At 43.9% G+C, this 18,862-nt stretch overlaps 1 protein-coding gene across 3 annotated transcripts in view; it reads right to left on the bottom strand.

Annotated features, from left to right (window-relative positions):
* LOC122812109 (myoneurin-like) overlaps positions 1-18,862 on the bottom strand; it is a 947,405-nt gene that overhangs the window by 43,138 nt on the left and 885,405 nt on the right. For all 3 annotated transcript variants that reach the window (XM_044084390.1, XM_044084391.1, XM_044084392.1), the window contains exon 13: positions 978-1,077. In XM_044084390.1, coding sequence (XP_043940325.1) covers positions 978-1,077 — 100 coding nt within the window. The remainder of the gene's footprint in view (positions 1-977; positions 1,078-18,862) is intronic.

Raw genomic sequence — 18,862 nt, 5'->3', positions numbered from 1 at the left:
TGACGGGAGACAAAATGTAATTGGAAATTTTGGTAAACTTAACTGAGAATAAGGTTAAAAATAGAAGCAGCTACAAACCAATACTCTAACTCACATCAATAAAGAACTGAAAACAGCAGGGCCACCCAGCACCTAGTAGGCTGTGTGCAGTGCTGCAGAAATTTGTTGGAAGACTGATGACTTCTTGTGAAGGGAGTTCTTCCTGCAGCATAAGATGCAGTCACAGATCACCATTTTGAGTAATATCTTCCCTTTGCTTTTCTGTTGTGGAAACCAATCTGTCCAAAAAAATCAGTGAAAACAATGCACAAGACAATACTCATCCAAAGTATAAGTTAGTGTGAGCGCAATGATTTCTGATTTGTATTCCACATCCAACACCTGCAAAGCTTATCCAACAACAGCATGGTAACGTGAAGAGGAAAGGGGCTACTATAATGACCAGGATTACTGTGCCAGAGTTCTTGTGGGAATTCTTTCTTCTACTGACCCTCTCCTTAACTTCTCTACGATCCTAGTGCTTTTGTTACAAGTAAATGTAGTCCTTGTGAACACAGTATGTATCCAGTGAGCATCATAACCACAGTACAAGTTTTTGGCACATAAGCAGTGTAACCACTTGCATGGAATTACAAATTAGCAAACTAAAAATAGGCAAGACAGAAGATATCCAAACGCTGTATGTAAAATAGTGAACTACAGTGAAATGCTTAAGTAGGTAGCACTGCAAATGTGTATTTTATATAAAAATATTTTTAAAAACTACAGAGTGAAACAAGAGTGAAATTGTTCTTGTCTGAAAGGTTAGCCAGCCAATACCCAACCACTTACAACTGCTTGCTTTTCTTTCCCTGTAAGTTTTACAAGAACCTGGAATGTGTTCTGTACAGCCACACAGCCACAGTAAATCTGGCCTAGAAATTAAGTATAGAAGTTATTAGATCAGGAATTCTGGAGGAAAATTAAAATAAGCTTACTGAAGACGTTTTTCCCCAGTGTGGATTTTCATATGCATTGACAAGCACTTCTGGAGCTTGAAAGTTTTTCCACATTCTTTGCAAACCCAACCTCGGGTATCTGAAATGGAAGACAGCAAAATAAAAACAGGATACCAGCAAAACATGAAATTAATAAAACACAATGCAAATGTCCAACTTGTTACCTCCTCCTTTCTCACCAAACATAACCCCACAAAAAACGAACCTATATGAAAGTGATGCGAGTTTAAAACATTAAATGCTTTATTTTCACATGCCATGTCTACCTACGTTGGAAACGGGATAGGAAGATACTGCTGGTGTTGTGCATTTTTCACTCTAGTTCATCTGATGAAACCTTTACAGCCAATTACAGATATCTTGAGAATTTGTGTATTCGGGCCTTCAGATTTGAGCAACTGTTTTGCCAGGGAAAATACAGCTGTGTAAGCTTCACATACCATAAAAGTAAGTTATGTACTTACAGGAATGCGTCATTTCTCTAATCTCTGTCCAGACACTGGAACAGAAGAATTGGTGCCTTTGGCTCCCTCTAGTGATGGCAACAAACTCCTCACAAACTCAAGTTACTGCCTATCATTAATTCCCCCCCTCTGGTTAATCTTACAGATAGAGTATACCCCCATTATAGATTACTATGTCTAGGAAAGAAAAAAAGGTTAAGACATGGACATGTCGGGTGCTAGGATCTGCCACATAACGGATGCACTCAAGTCACTCCACAGCAGGTACAAATATGTCTCTGTCATTGTCCATGTTGGACTGAATGACTTGAGACGTACCTCCCTGGACTACATGAAGAGAGACATGGAAGAGCTCTCGGATCATGTGGCCCAGGCAGATATGACTCTAGCCCTGAGTAGCATCCTGCCTTCGCCCAGAATGATACCACAATATAAGGACAAAATGACTGACTTCAATAATTGGCTAAGCTTCTGGTGTCATTCAAAGGGGATCCAGTATCTGTCTGCCTCGGACAACATAATCGACAAACCACGATGCTTTGCAAGAGATGATTTGCACCTGTCAACCTTGGAATTCAGGTTACTGGCTATGGCTCTTGCCACCCCTACAGTGTCTTTTTTTAGGCAAGGTTCAAAGGACAAAACTATCACTGTAATGGGTACAAGCAAGCAAAATCTGAAGGTAATGCTACTCAATGCTAGAAGTATAAACCTCAAGATGCACTCTCTCGAGGCTCTCCTAAAAATGGAGAACATCGATATCTGTGCAGTAACAGAGACGTGGTACAAAGCTCCAGACAGCACCCCTGCAATACCAGGCTACAACTCGTACCACACTTTTTGGCCACCAAACCAGGACCGAAACACTAAAGGTGGTGGAGTGTTCATATTCACCAAGGATATTCACACCTCCAGGCTGGTTGCCCAACACAATGCATCTGAAATTCTCCAGGTGCAACTAACACTAGGTAAGACTGAAATACAAATTGTAGCTTGCTACAGATCCCACACCATGCCCCAAGATTCTCACTACACCTTTCTAAACATACTGGAAAATATTAAGATGCAACCAAACACCTTGATACTGGGTGATTTCAACTACCCCTGCCATTAACTGGGAAAACTACTGCTGTACCAACACCTTTGCTCAACGGTTCTTGGAATTCATAAATTCCAACACGCTAAAGCAACTAACTCATACTCCCATCAGGGGTATCAATATTCTAGACCTGGTCAATACCAACATGGGAGATCGATGCTCCACACCAGTGGTCACCCCCTCGTTGATCAGATCAGACCATAAGCTAATCACCCTTGACATCCACATCCCACCTCCACCCCCCCCCCCCTTTAAGGAAACCTTCGTAAAAAACTTCTCCAAAACCAACTTCATGCTTCTCAAGTCAGAAGTAACAAACTTCATGACACCCATGCAGATGGGAACTGGAAGGTCAACTGCTAAATCCTACACTACGGTGCTGTACAAGCACATTCATTCACTCATGCATGGACTGAGCCACCCCAAATAGAACCAAGACGATGCCCTCTAAAAAAAGGAAGCCAATCTGGTGGTCCCCTGCCATAAACAAGCTGTACAACAGAAGGAAGAAACTGTTGCAGAAAAGAGGAAGAATAAGAAGTTATGTACCTACCATGACGTTCCATGTTAGTTGTCTTCTTCTCGCCTTCTTTCTTGCTGGTTGGGTTCGGAGCCAATCCTCAGCTCCGACTCGGCCATCTACTAAAGCTAGAGAGCTATTTACTGGCTTGAGGCCTCCCCATATCCCACAATGCTTGGCGCTAGATACCCAGATCTCGTTTGGCTTAGCTAACACCACAGAAAATACAAGGACACCTGTCCATACTACAAGGTATTCCTACAGTACTAAGACAGAGGAGGATGTAACCAAGATAAGACTTAGCCAGAGGAAGAAGGCCTCAAAAAGGGACTCTACTCGGTCTGTCCAGGCTAGGGGGATGGAGGGTGGGACGCAAGAAAGAAGGCGAGAAGAAGACAACTAACATGGAATGTACGTTATGGTAGGTACATAACTTCTTAATGTTAAGTTGTCTGTCTCGCCTTCATTCTTGCTGGTTGGGACAGCGTCCCTAGCACCTTAGTCCTGGGTGGCTCATCGAAACAGACTCTTGAGCACAGTGGAACCAAAAGCAGCTCTACTCCTAGAGGCCATATCCAACTTATAATGTGAAATGAAGGTAAGAGGAGTGGCCCATGTGGCTGCAGCACAAATAGATTCCATAGGTAGTCTTGATTGAAAAGCTACCGAAGTAGCTAACGCTCTGGTGGAATGAACTTTGGGTTTAGTAGGGAGTTGTTTATGTCTCAGCTGATAAATCAAGGTAATAATAGAGGACAACCACCTGGATAAGGTTACTTTAGAAACTGGCAGGCCCTGTTTGCCCTCAGCATAGGACAGGAAGAGTTGGTCTGATTTCCTTGTTTGCTTGGTCCTATCCAAATAAAAACGTAATTGCCTATGAACGTCCAATTGGTGTAACTTTTGTTCAGCTTTGTTCGAATAGTTAGGAAAAAAGGCAGGCAGATCAATAGCCTGATTCAGGTTTGTTTCGGAAGGTATCTTGGGCAGAAATGAAGGATTAGTCCTGAGTGAAACTCTATCCTTATGAAACACAAGGTAAGGAGGACGAATACAGAGGGCTTGAAGTTCCGAAACTCTCCTAGCTGAGGTGATGGCTACTAAAAAGAGCGTCTTCCAGGAGAGCAATTTTAAGGAACAGGAAGCCGCAGGTTCAAAAGGGGGGAGAATCAAGGAAGCTAATATCAAGTTTAAGTCCCACGGAGGCGGGGGATCTCTGACCGGGGGCCTAAGCAAAATAGTCCCTTTAAGAAAGGCCTTGCAAAGTTTGTGGGATATGATGCTGGTTTCTGACAGGCCAGCGTGGAAATTTGCGATAGCAGCTAATTGGACCCTAATGGTGGCAGACGAGGAACCAGCTTGAAAAAGTACTGCTAGAAAATCTAGAACATGATGGACAGGGGCTGTAAAGGGGTCTATATTCCTAGCCTCTGCCAGAAAGAGAAACGTTTCCACTTACTAGCATAAGTCTTCCTGGTGGTAGATTTGTGCGAAGAAAGGATGATTTCACGCACCGGCTGAGAAATATGTGGAAGCCTGGCTAAGGTTGGAAGTGGAGCAACCAAGCTGTGAGGTTGAGAGACTGAAGGGATTGGTGCAGCCCGCTCGACTGATAGACCAAGAGGTCTGGCACTGGGTCCAGATTCCAAGGCTGCTCCAGCAGGTGACGATGCAGGAATGGGAACCAAATTTTTCGAGGCCAGTAAGGGGCAATGAGGATCATCCTGGATCCCAATGCGGTCGCCTTCTGAATTAGTTTGGGAATTAGGGGAAAGGGTGGGAATGCATGCAGAAGACCCCAGGGCCAATCGTGGACTAGAGTATCTCTGGGGGAGTGGCCGGGGAGGGGGAAGAGAGTGAAGAAATCGTTGCACTTGCTGTTGAGAGGGGTTGCGAAAAGGTCGCAGCAAGGTTGACCCCATCTGCGGAAAATTTTGTCTGCTACTGACTGATTGAGAGACCACTCGTGAGGCATGAGAATAGCTCTGCTTAGCCTGTCCGCTATGACGTTGGACTTCCCGGGGATGTGCGTTGCTATCAGAAACCGTTGAAAGGAGATCGCCCACTGACAGAGTCTGAGTGCTTCTCGACATAAGGGATAGGACTTGGTTCCGCCCTGCTTGTTGATGTACCACACTACAGACATATTGTCTGTTTGAATTGCAATAGTCCCGGTGGGTAGAGTCCTGAAGAGCTTGCAACGCTAAAAGCACCGCTCTCATCTCCAAGACGTTTATGTGCAGGTGGTACTCTAGAGGTCGCCAAGTACCCTGGACAGTCCTGCCCTGAAAATGCCCCCCCCACCTGATGAGGGAGGCATCCATGGTCACCGTGGTAACAGGAGGAGGAAGAACAAACGGTCTGCCCTGGAGTACTAGAGGGGAGACCATCCACCACGCCAGGTGGTCTTTGCATGATTGAGTGACTATTATCTTGTGAGACATAGGAAGTTGTTGAAAAGACCATTGGGTAAAAAGCATCCAGTGAAGAATCCTCATGTGAAAATGAGCTAGGGGAACTAGTATGATTGCTGCTGCCACGAGACCCAACGTTTTTAGTACAAATCTGGCCTGAATCCTTTTGCACTGTAGTAAGACCTGCACATGTCGGCGAATGTCTGACACTCTGTCTAGAGGAAGTTTTGCAGACAGATCTTTTGTATTTAATCTTGCGCCTATAAAGGTTACAGACTGACAAGGCGACAATGCAGACTTTTCGAAATTTATTGAGATACCTAGCTCGGAGCAAGTTTGGATGGTATAATCCCTGGCTCGTAGTAGCTGATGCCTGGTGGAAGCAGTAAGGAGCCAGTCGTCTAGATATGGAAACACCTGGAATCCTCGCCATCTCAGGTGAGCCGTAACCACTGCCATGCATTTGGTGAACACCCTGGGGGCTGTGGTGAGACCAAAGGGCAGGGCTCTGAATTGATAGTGACTGGCTCCCAGCTGGAAGCGGAGAAACCTTCTGGAGCGCCTGTTCATTTTGATATGGTAGTACACATCCTGAAGGTCAATGGAGCACATCCAATTGTCCTGACCCAAAAAGGGTAGAATGGACTGAAGCGTGACCATCTGGAACTTCTTTCTTTGAACAGATTTGTTTAACCTGCTGAGATCCAAAATGGGTCTCCAGTCTCCTGTCTTTTTTGGTACCAAAAAGAACTTGTAGTAAATTCCGGATCCTTGCTCATCTGCTGGGACTGGCTGGATGGCCTGCCTAGCAGTTTTGAAATTTCTGGCACTGCTTGTTCCCTTAGACTGGGTGGAACATTTGGAAGGGCCTTGGTTGTTTGTACAGGGGTGTGGACAAAGGAGATTTTGTAACCCTCGGATATGATAGACCGTACCCATTTGTCTTGTGTGAGGAGTTGCCAGGCTTCTGGGTACAGTGACAATCTTCCCCCGACTGCCTCCGAAGGTTGACAGTTGGGCAGCCCCTCAGGGGTGCTGAAAGGGTTTGTCAGAGAAAGATTCTCTGCTACCCTGATTTTGCAGACCCCCCTCTGCCCCTTGGGCAGCGTCTATTATTGTTCCCTCTCCTGCCCCTGGAGGGAAACTCACCACATGTGTCAGGCACGACTCCCTGGGGTTTCCAAAACCACATTTTCCCACTCTTCTAACCTTTGGGGTATGGTCTAGAGGGAGTAGAAAAACGGGCTCCCACGGCAGAGAGAGTCTTGCCTTCCTGCTCACACCTGGTAAGGGTATCCTTCACCTATGGTCCAAACAGAGCCGAACCATCGAAGGGGGTATTGGTGAAGGACGCCTTAAAGGGGTCAGCAAAGTTACATAACCACATCCAGGCATGCCTTCTCAAAGACATGCCTGTACCTGTGGTCCTACTCGCCCCATCGGCTGCATAAGAAATGAGCCACATGGAGGAGTTGACGATTGAGTTAAGGGTCGCCAGCTGAGTTAATCTGATCTCGAGCCCCCGCAGCTGATGGATCCTGAAGGGTATCACCTAGTTCCTTGAGAAGATCCCTTTGAAGGCGGGTGAAGTGGCATAGATAATTCAGCGACCACATGGAAAAGGTCACTGAGGAAAACATCCGCTTCCCGTACCTGTCCATTGTCCTAGACTCTTTATTAGGTGGATGGACAGGCACTGAAGGGTCAGCCAACTCCTTCTTCGTGGCTGCTGCAACCACCATGGCATCAACGGGGACACCTTTTGTCAAAAATTGTTTGTTGGGTGGGGCTGTAATGAACTTAGTGGGCCTGCGGGGAGTTAGTTCCACTGTGTCCGGGGCTGACCACGCCCTTCGAGCCACTACTTCCATCAGCGGGTCGAAGGTTGGAGACACCCAGGAGGTGGAAGGGCGAGAACCAAACATGTCCAGGTATACCGACTTGTCCTCGGAAGGGTTAAGGGCAGTCCCGTTACCCTTCTGCTTAAGGATCGGATCGCTAGGATGTCTGAAAAAGAGACATCCTCAGAGGGGGATCTTGGGGACCCTTCTGAATCCTCCTAGTCGGTATCAGACGTGATTGACTCGGAGGAGTCGACATGTTTCCTCTTACATTTTCTCTTCCAAGGGGGCTCTTCTGAATGATCAGGGGAGGCCTCAGGAGAGGAAGATATGCCCAATGGGGCAACCTGGAGCATCTGTTCTCCACGCTTGGGGTCAGAAGGGTGGGCAGAGACCGATGCAGGCACCATGGGGGGAGGAGCCGACTCAGGAGTCAGCACGCTCCTCTTGAGCTCGAAGGCGCCCCTATCAGGCAGAGCAGAAGGTCCCCGCTCCGAAGAGACATGAACCCCTCCCGGCACAGAGCGGGATGGCTCTGAGCTCACCTACGCTGAAGCCCCGAGAGGGAGAATGGGGTCGGACAAGGGTCCAATGCCACTTGCCCCCTCGGAGGCGATGAGGGAGTCCTGGCACCCAGATCCCTCCAAGGAAGGAACCAATGAAGAGATCGGAGCCGACGAAGGAGCCAAAAGGTGTGGTATCGGCCCCGACGTTCCCAAGATTCGAGCCCCAACCAGCTCTGGCTCCAAACACAAAGGGGGAGTCGGAGGAGGAACTGCTGAAGACACAGGGACAGCCACAGTCTGTTGAGAAGGGCTGGTTAAAATTTTGGCCAGGGCCTGCGATTTAAGGAGTCTACTGACCACCCTCTCCAAGTCATGATCGGATAAGCCTGGAGGACCGAGAGGAGTGGGACCTATGGCTTCGTTCAGACTGAAGCAATGGTGACCTCAGAGCCGAACGAACCGATTCTAGGGAAGGGGACCTAGAACGTTTTCGGCCCAAAGATGGTTTCGACACTAAAGTCGGAGCCGACTGAGGTTCAGAGATGTCAGTTCCAGCTGGAACCGAAGAGGAGGCAGATGTTCCGCCTGGCGACGGCTCCGAGCTGGGAGCCGACGGCTTGGCGGGCTTTAAGGATTTCCCCGACTGAGGCTTCGCTGGGGATCCCTCTGGCTTAAGTAAGCCTCTCAAAATAAGCTTGTTCCTACGCTCCTGCAGGACTGCGTAGGACTCTCAGGCTGAAGGCGTGACAGACTCAGCAGGAATCCAGCAGGTGTAGGGAACCCAAGCAATAAACACAAGAAGTGTGACTGTCCGTTAGAGACATCTTCCGACAGCACGAGTCACACTTCTTGAAGCCTGAAACTTTGGTATCCTTGGACATACTGGAAGGGGATACCAAAGAGAGAAATTTAAACTAGGGCTTAAACAAGGCACACAGGAACAGTCACACCCGCACTAGTCAAACTAACAATAATAACAACCAAAAACTCACACCACACTGAATAACAACAAATACTATCCACTAATAAAAATATATACAAATATTACTAGGCTAAACACTACTCCTATTAGGTACAATAAAGGGTGTGGTTAGCCACTAAAGAGAAGAAACAAGGGGGGGGAGGGGGAAAAACTCTCTAACAAAAAATGAGTTTCCTGAGTGGGAAAAACTAGGGGATACACAGTCTAATTATACAAAAAGGGAAAGATTAACTATATATACAAGAAAAAACAAAAGGTAGATTTTAAGCTAATAAGACCAAAAAAGAATAATACAACCTGAGCCAGTAAAAACGCAACCTCGTAGCTGAAGCGGCAAACAAGATCTGGGTATCTAGCGCCAAGCACTGTGGGATATGGGGAGGCCTCGAGCCAGTAAATAGCTCTCGAGCTTTAGTAGATGGCCGAGTTGGAGCTGAGGATCGGCTCCGAACCCAAACAGCAAGAATGAAGGCGAGACAGACAACTTAACATCCCAGGATTACAACTCCCTCATCAGCCTCAGTAGAAAGCTGAGATCCCTCATAAAATCTTCCAAAGCTAGTTCCGAAAACAAAATTGCCAAAGATTCCAAAGACAACCCCAAAGCATTCTATAGCTATGTCATGAATTTAAATGACAATACTTAGATCTGCTCTGAGCTACAGCACAATAGCACTAGATATACTGATCCCAAGGATATTGTCAATATCCTGGCATAAATTCAGTGCCAACTTCACCCTCCTCCCACCCCCTAAAGGGCCCATCTCAATACCGAAAGAATGCAAAATTCTAGTAATCATGGCCACTCAGGTAAAAAACACACTCTCCAAAGCCAAGAATCTGTCATCCATGGGACTAGATGACATCCCGGGCTGTGTACTGCACGAACTACAAAATGAACTGGCACCTCACCTATGTGGCATGTTTAATTATAGCCTCTCCTCGGGCTTTGTGACCACAGAGTGGCGCATAGCCACAGTCATCCCACTCCAGAATGGGGGATCCACTTTGGATCCCGGGAACTACCGTCCCATCAGTCTGACGAGCCAGATCTGCAAAGCCATAGAACGTATTATCAAGGAACTTATAAACAAAGACATTGTCAACCTTCAAACACTGGACCCCACCCAGTTTGGGTTGGTGAAGGGCCTATCTTGCCTCCTGAACCTGATCGGCTTCTTCGAATCAGGCTCCAGAGCCGTGGATGAGGGTAAAGTGGTTCACACAGCCTACTTGGACCTAGCCAAGGCTATTGACACTATCCTCCACTCTGGAATCATAGATAAACTTACTAAGCTGGGTAAAAATCCCTACATCACTCGATGGGTTGCAAAGTGACTTACTGACAGAACACACACTGTAAAAGTAGCTGACTTCAAATCCAGCTGCAAACAAGTGACAAGTGGTGTACCGCAGGGTACTGTCCTAGGACCACTCTTGTTTGGCATCTACCTCTCTGAAGTAAAGGCCAACACTAAGGGACTCTGGCTTACAAAGTTATGACTGCAAGCTGGGAGCCATTATTGAATCCCCAAATGATGTGGATATACTATGAAAGGGCCTTACCAAAACAGATGCCTGGTGCCAGAGCCATGGGCTCAAGCTAAATGTCAAAAGAAGTATAGTTGTTCCCTTTGGAAAAAAAACCACGTACCTGTGAACTACCACATAGGTGGCAGTACACTAAACACCGAAAGTGTGATAAGAGACCTAGGGACACAGGTGGACAGTGGTCTCACCTTTGATAACCACATAGTCACAACAGTTAGAAAATCCTTCTACGTGGCACACCTCATCAGTAGGAGGTCATTGTCCCTATGTACTCATCATCCCTCATTAGACCCATTATAGAATACAATGCCCCATTTGGTATGTACTTCACAAGACATCTGCAACAACTAGAAAGGCCGCAGAAATACCTCACAAAAAGAATCACAGGCCTAAAGCAGATGCCTTATGCTGGCTGTCTAAAGAAACTCCAGCTATACTCTGTCGCATATTTTTTACTTGGGGATGATCTCTGCCTAACATACAAGGCCATATCAAACCCAGAGTTGTTGGACATGCTACATGTAAAGCAATCCCAATTCCTCCAAGCCACATGATCCAGGGGTCGTAACATTGTCATCACGATGAATAGGAACATGCTGGAGGGATAGGTTCCTGACCCAGAGACTCCCCATATTCTGGAATACGCTGCCATACATGTCAGGCAGAGCACCTCAATGGCCCTCTTCAAGAGGAACCTTGACGATTGGATGGGAGATAGGAAATTCATGCCGGGGATCACATCAGTAACCCTGCTACACAGGGATCCAGGAAAGTAAATATTTGTGGGAAGCAACAGCCAGGGAATCATTATGGCTAGGTATGTATAGGCCCTAGGGCCGATAGCCTAGTACATACCTATGAATCATCCACACTACCAACAGAGTCCTCAATAATGGAAAATTTCGAAGGGGCTGATGGGCAGGTTGTTCCATTGTCAGGAGAGACCAGAAAAACTGTTCTGGTAAGTACATAATTTCTGTATTTCTCAGGTCCTGTCCAGACACTGGGACAGCAGGACAGAATCCCCAGTTGACATGGGTGGCCTACCCAAGTTAGCCTTTTAATATGATTGCCCCAAGAGAGGCCCCAACGCTTGACATAGTGTCAAGGCTCTAATGTTTAGCAAAGGTATGCAATGAAAACCAAATGGCCACTGCTGTAATACCCTGGAGTGAAAGACTTCTAACAAAGGCCATAGACGTAGATTGACCCGGACAGAATGGACCTTTAGAGGAAGGGGCAATTGTTTTCTCACTTTGTCAGAGCAGGAGATATAGTCTGTAATTTTCCATTTTGTCAATGTAGTTTTGGAGATCTTATGGCCCAATTTAACTTATGAAAAAGTACATCTAAAGCAATATATCTAAAGCTGCTCATCTTTCCTGAATATCTTAGTACAAATCAAGTAAAACGTATTTGTCTATAGACATCGAGGAAGTGTAACAACTACTCCTCTCAATTAAAGTAATTGGGGAAAAATACTGGTAGATGAATGTAAATTAGTCTGTTTAGCCACTTTGGGTATAAAAAGACAGTTTTGCCATTCTTATAAAGGTTGCCTTGATGAAATATTACATATGGAAATTGTGAAGACAAGGCCTGAAGTTCCGACACTTGCCTTGCAGACATGATGCTTACCAGGAATGCTGTCTTCCATGAAAGAAACTCAATGTCTACTGAACTGGCTTATTTGAAGAGGGGTCCTTTAAAAGATTCCAAATCAAAATTGAGATCCTAAGCTGGCACTCGTCTAGTTAACTAGGGTCTCAAATGAAAGACTCCCTTCACGAAAGCTTTACATGACATATGCACTGCCAAGGAATGAAGGAAGAAGCCTTCATGCAAGGATAAGATCAGTGTGAGGTGTACCTTAATAGAGGAAAAGCACACTTCTTTGTTGTATGTCTGGGTAAAGAACAGTAAAACTTCTTCCAAGGGTCTTGATATCAGGGCAATGTCCCTATTCTGGGCCCAAACAGTAAACTTTTTCCACTTTCTTTTGCTAATCTTTTTGATAGAATTCTTCTGGGAAGCTTTAATGGAGTGAACTGCAGGTTCATGGCCATCAGGGAAATGGAGAAACTAAGCTGTTAGACTGAGGGATTGAATGTCCAGGTGAGGCATCCCAGAGAGTTGTGAAAGCAGATCAAAGCACTGTGACAGAGATAGAGATCTCTGTTAGATGAGGCTACAGCAAGAGGGAACAAAGTCTGGTGATGCCAGAATGGTGCTATGAGAATGAGCTTGGCCATGCACTCCTTGACTTTCCGTACAAGCCTGGGGATATTAGGAAATGGAGGAAAGCTGTAAAGGAGACCGGGATGCCAATCATGGGAGAATGCTTCCCTTGGTGACTGTCCTTCTACAGGAAATATGCTGAAAAAGAAGTGGTACCTGGTGTTAAATTGTGAGACAAAAAAAAGATTGCAACAAGGTTGTCCTCATATCTTTAATATACTGTTTGCCACTTTGGGACTCGGAGACCATTCCTGGGGGAGCAGAATCTGTCTGTTCAATTTACTGGCAATCATGTTGGACATTCCTGCTATTAGAAAGCAGTGGGAGGCCAACCTCCATGGCTTCTTACTCTCATGGCTTCTATGCACAGGGGGTAAGATCAGGTCCCCCCTTGCTTGTTAATGTATTATACCAGTGACGTGATGTCTGACTGTATGGCAGTCCCAACCCAAGGGAGGATGTCCTGAAATGTCTGCAACTCTAGGAGGACCCACCTTCATTTGCGGAGCAATGATTTGCTCTGAGTTTTTTCTTATGCCTATGAGTCTTGTACTGACTTGTTCATGAAGTGCGCCCACACAAGGGAAGAGGCATCCATGGTTTTCATTTTTCTTTTTTATTTTATATACATTAAATCACATATAATACATTTATAAAGAATATTGAATAATATATAGGTTTTAGCCGAGTATATTTACATTTGAACAGGTATACATCATCATTTATACATATTGGATAAATTATTTATTAATAAGGGTTCTATATATGTATTTACAAAAATAAGTATATTTTTTTAAAATCAACAAATAGAATATTTGGATACTTAATTAGCAGTTTTTAAGTGTATAAATGCATAATTCCCTTGGAATATATGTATATGAGTTAGTAATGAATGAACATGTTTTGTATTTAAATACAATGAATTTTTTAAAAAATGCCATTTCCTTTTTAAGAATTTATGGTGGGAAATTAGGCTATTAATTGAGTGATTATTGAATAATTGATAATGTATAAAATGAGTGAGTTGCAATGATAGTATGTATTCTGAAGAAGTTCAGAAGGACGAAACCTAGGTCAATAAAGTAGTGTTCGTTGCAGAGTTCGTGTCGTGGCTTTTTGGAGTTGGTTGGTACTTTACAGTTTTGCTTTTGAGCCTGTTTTCATCTCCTCATTGGCATCGGCCTCACCTTGCTTTCTACATCCATGGTTAGACAGCCTGACTGTGCTGAGTGTCTATTATAGAATCTTCATGTTAAGTCTGGCAAGGGGTACCATCTGAAAGGATGCAGCCATTAAACCTAGCACTCTTGGGATTCTCGCCTCTGATAGTCTGTCCTGGGAGTGCTGTTCTATGACTTTCTCTACTAATGCTGAAACACTCACTTGAGGTATACTTGTGAGAGGACTAATTGTATTGATGTGACAACCTATGAACACCAGATTTTGAGATAGCTGCAGGCTTGACTTGGCTGTGTTGATTGTGACTCACAAAGACCAACAAATGTTGAGTAAGTACTGCTTTACTTATACAATTAATTCCAAACAGGTGACTGCCAGGAGAATCGTACAAAAATATGGGAAGATCCACATGGCTGCCAGTCATGTGTCAGCTGCAACTGGTGCCATACATTTGGTGAATACCCTAGGGGACTGCGGTGAGCCCAAATGGGAGAGAGCAAAATTGAAAATGACTGGCTCTTACTTAGAAGCATGGATACCCTCCTTGGACGTGTGATCTATTTTAATGTGTACAGAAGAAACCTGAATGTCCATGGAGCACATCCAGTCTCCTGCTTGTAGGCATAGCAGTATTAACTGCACAATGACCATCTGAAAAGGCTCCTTCTTTACATACTAAAACACAGGTCGCCTCTTAGCAGTCTGTAGGATACAGACTGTACAGACAGAATTTTGAATAAGTCCATATTGGACGTATTGTTTAGACCTTGTATCCTTTTAATAAGGTATCTCTGTGGGCACTCCAGTTGTCATATGTGTCTGAAGAGATACATGCCAAAGAGGGCATTATACTCAATGACTGGCCTAATGAGAGCTGAGTAGAAGGGACAACATCCCCTAGATCTAAACACAACCCCTTTGCTTAAGCTGTACAATACAAAAATATACTTTCCTAGAAAAACGAAGTCATGTTGGTCGAAAGATAAGTCCTGTCCACATAATTTCTCAAATCACAAGCAACTGGGACAACACTTTGGGTCTCTTTGTCTATGTGGTAGTTTCCCTGGGGTAGATGACTTTCCAAAAGATACAACAGTGCATTTTTGGCATTTAGTTTGAATCCATGACTTTGGCACCAGTTATTTATTGGGGACAAACCGTCCCGCAGGACGGTTAAATCATTTTGGGATTCAATGACTACTCCTAGCTTGCAGTCATCTGTATACTTAGTCAGCCAGAGCCCTTTGGTATTGGTTTTTACTTCAAAAAAGTAGATACCAAACAGGAGAGGTCCCAGCATAGAACCCTGAGGGACTCCACCAGTGACTGGTCCCTTTGGGGAGGTAACTATTTTGACTACCTACATCCTATCTGTAAGCCAGATGACAATCCAATGAGTAATGCAGGGCTTTCTACCCATAGTTTATTTACGTTTTCTACTATCCCCAAGGGGAAATTGTGTCAAAAGTTTTGGCTGCTTCTAAGTATGTGGTGTGAACCATTTTAACTTCATCCATTGTTTTGATGACCTTTTCAAAAAAGCCAACTAGGTTGAATAAGCATGATCTGCCTTTCACAAATCCAAACTGAGATGGGTCCAGTGTTTAGAGATTCCCTATGTCCTTACTGATTAGTTCCACAAGTCTTTTGGGTTTGCACATGAGACTAGTCAGGCTTATTGGTCTGTGGAAGATCTTACCTTATGCAGAGAAATGACTTGAAGTTGTTTTCCATTCGCTGGTACAAAACCTGTATGGAGGCTGAAGTTGAAAACTAGCGGGGTGGCTAAATTATGTTTCATGCTATATAAGATGCATCCAGGGATATTGTCAGGACTCATCAAAACAGTATTTTTAGCTTTAGGTCATGCTTTTAGGACTTGGTCTTGTGTAATAGCTATAAGCAGGACAGTTTCAGGTATATCTTGAGGGAGAGATGGAGGGAAGACCAGAGTAAAGTTAAAGATTAATTTTTCAGCTAAAATGTTGGCTATGTCTTTAGCCTTAGTGTAGATAACATCATTCACAATCAGCTCAGCGCATTGCTGATTTTGCTTTTACGATTACAACCATAGCTAAGAAGGGCCTTGTGATAATCTTCGGCTTGGACAGCTACTTTAGACTCAAACTTGGCTTTTGTGGAGTTTAAGCTCATGAGTTATTTGTTTACTTCAGCAATGAGTGTTCTAACATTATGTGAATTGCTCTTCTTACTTTTGGTCAAAATTCTTTTCCTTTTACTGTAAAGCTTATTGATATTATTGGCTCAACCATGTGGGTTTGATTCGGGAGAATGCCCCATGCTTGTACCTACAGTGTACAGATGCATCTATGCAGCTGTGTACATGCTGGTACAGTGTGGTGGTACTTTTCTGCATATTCAGTAGTGTTGTTTGAGTTTGGTGTGGATTTGAAGCTTGCCAATGTATCACTTAAAATATATATATTTTTTTATCTTAGAGACATTTCTAAAGGTACCTTGGGTGGAAGGGATCTCTGGTTTCAATTTTATTTTGAAGGAGACAGCTTTATGGTCAGACCTAACAAGTTTCAAAAAATATGCAAGTGATGGTGCAAGAAGCCCATATATTAGTAATGCCAAGATCCAAGATATCCCATTCCAATGGGACTTTACAATAGCTTATGCAATTAGAAATCCATCTGGGTAGGGTGATGTGACTATGGATACCAGCAGATCATTGTTTTTGTGAACAAATGACAAATATTTGGCCTATTCTCCTGAAGTCTTTGGTCCTATTGATATAAATTCTCAGTATCTTATGTATGCACATGCAGTTCAGAAAGATATCACCTTTACAGTTAATGTTAAGAAAAAACACTGGCACGTTAATGGACTTGCTTTGGTTAGTTTCAATGCCTCCTCAGGCAAGAATGTAGGATTCCTCCTACAATGTTACTCTTTCTTTATGGAAAATCGGGTAGGATTTTTACTGATAGAGCTTAGAGCTCTGAGACTTGCTTACCTGATGCAATGTCTAAGAGAAACAGGTTTTAGGACAAGAACTTGAGGTCTGTAGAGGACAATGACTCAGAGGGAGCCTTTGGTCAAGGCTTACAGAATAAAGCAATTGTTCCAGAATGGTATAGGATTCCTTACTGGAGGTTTGAGGTACAAGGTCCCTTTTAAGAAGGCCCTGGTCACTTCAACAGCAGCCAAGGAATAGAAATGCTGCTCATAAAGGATATTTGAGAGAGCTGCTTGGTGGACCATAACAAAAGATTTGCCAAGACCTAATCCACAACCATCTGGCAAATACTTGAGAATCCTATCCAAAGAAGTACATTATGGTCAGACATCCTAAACAACTGTTCAAAGTATAAAATATTTTCAATTTTTTTTTCTGGTGGATGGGTTCTGTTAACAATATTTATTTAACTTCATTAGTGAAATAAGAATTTATTTAGACACATTCAAAACTGAAGGACCCCAGTGGCCTCAAGTTTTCCAGGTGAGGTGACCCTGAGGTGGTGATAAAATCTCACTAAAAGACAGCAGCTTGAATGGTCCCCTCCAGAGTATATGGTGTCAGAAGAGGGAGTCACACCTGTGTGGGCCAGTAAGGGTCCACCAAGCACACCCAGGATTTCCTTTCTGTGTCATGAGGAGGAGGGAGGTTGCAGAGTAAGCATATGGCAGACACTGTAGATAAGTCTCCATTAAAGAATCTCTCACCTGCTGGCAGTGATCTGGAATTAATGAGTAAAAGTTCAGACAATCTGAATTTGATTGAAACTGAAAATATCTATCTGCCCAGTCTACAGAAAATTCTGTTTGCTATGGTGTGGTTCAGAAAACACTTGGGGAATAGTACTTCCTGCTTGTGCCATCTGCCAATGTTTTGAATTCTGTTTGGATGTGAGCTACTACAAATAAGCGGTTGTAGGCTGATAAACCCACAACTTGACTGCTTTACTGCAAACGTGGAAGGACCAAGCTTCCCCTTGTTTGTTAATGCATCATACTACTGCCATGTTGTGCCAGTGTAGAGTCATGTGTTTCTTGGGTAACAAACTGTGGAAGGCTTGCAAGGAGAGGAGTATAGCATGGTGCTCTAAGACAATAACCTGTAACTGGGATGCCTGTGGGGACCAGGAACTATGGACTGTTCTGCCTGCAAATGTTACACCGTCACCCTAGTGTAGCTGCATCAGCAGCGATAATGCAGGTGGTAAGAAATGTTTGAAACAGGTTGTCTATAGAAAGTGCGGACATGGGGCTACCACTATAAGCACTGCATGCACCTACATCCAACTTTAGTTCTGAGCAGTGGTGGTAGCTCATACTTATGCCATTGTAATCCGCATGATCTTTACAGTAGCCTCTTGTGAAGGCTGCATCTGGCAGCTTGACAACAGTAGGTGCCAGAAAGTGACTGTCAAAGAAATCTATCATGTCACACTATACCAAAAATAAGCTGCTACATGGTCAGCGGTAGGGTCATAATTGTCTTGTGAAAATATGACAAAAAGGCCAGTAAAAAATATAAAAATCACCGGCTTGCACTTTATTAACAAGAACGTCTCAAGTCTCTAGCGCTTTGGCAAGCAATGTCTTCTAGAAGTACATCAGTAAGGAAAAAAACGTGCCATTTTATACAAACATCAACTATCAATTATAAAACAATTAATTAATTAATATCTAAAACATTAAACACTGTATTTCTATTGTACTTGGAAAACAATTAATACTGAATTTTCATGGAAACTTTTGATACAAGTCCACAAGGGCTTAAAGTATTGTATTTTAAAATATAAATACTTTCTTTATATAACAAATGATGTTTATTCTTAAGCTCAAGAGTTGCCAACACCCCAATTAACTTGTTCTAGGATGCTGGCTTGCAGAGAGTCTGGATTGCTATAAACAACTTAAAATGCATGGCAACAGGACTAGCAACTTTTTCCATTTTTACGTCTGTAATATGCTCCTGCAGTCTCAATTTAAAACTTCTCTTAGTTTCACCTATATAAAAGAGACTGCGGGAGCATGAGAACATAAATAACATTAGATGTTACACAAGTAAGATGTCCTTTAGGACTAAAGTGAACA

The sequence above is a fragment of the Protopterus annectens genome, chromosome 9.part0, assembly GCF_019279795.1.
Source record: "Protopterus annectens isolate FY-2018-M chromosome 9.part0, PAN1.0, whole genome shotgun sequence".
NCBI classification, from domain to species: domain Eukaryota; kingdom Metazoa; phylum Chordata; order Ceratodontiformes; family Protopteridae; genus Protopterus; species Protopterus annectens.
Note: the sequence above shows the minus strand (reverse complement) of the source record. Positions and strands in the feature narration are given on the sequence as shown.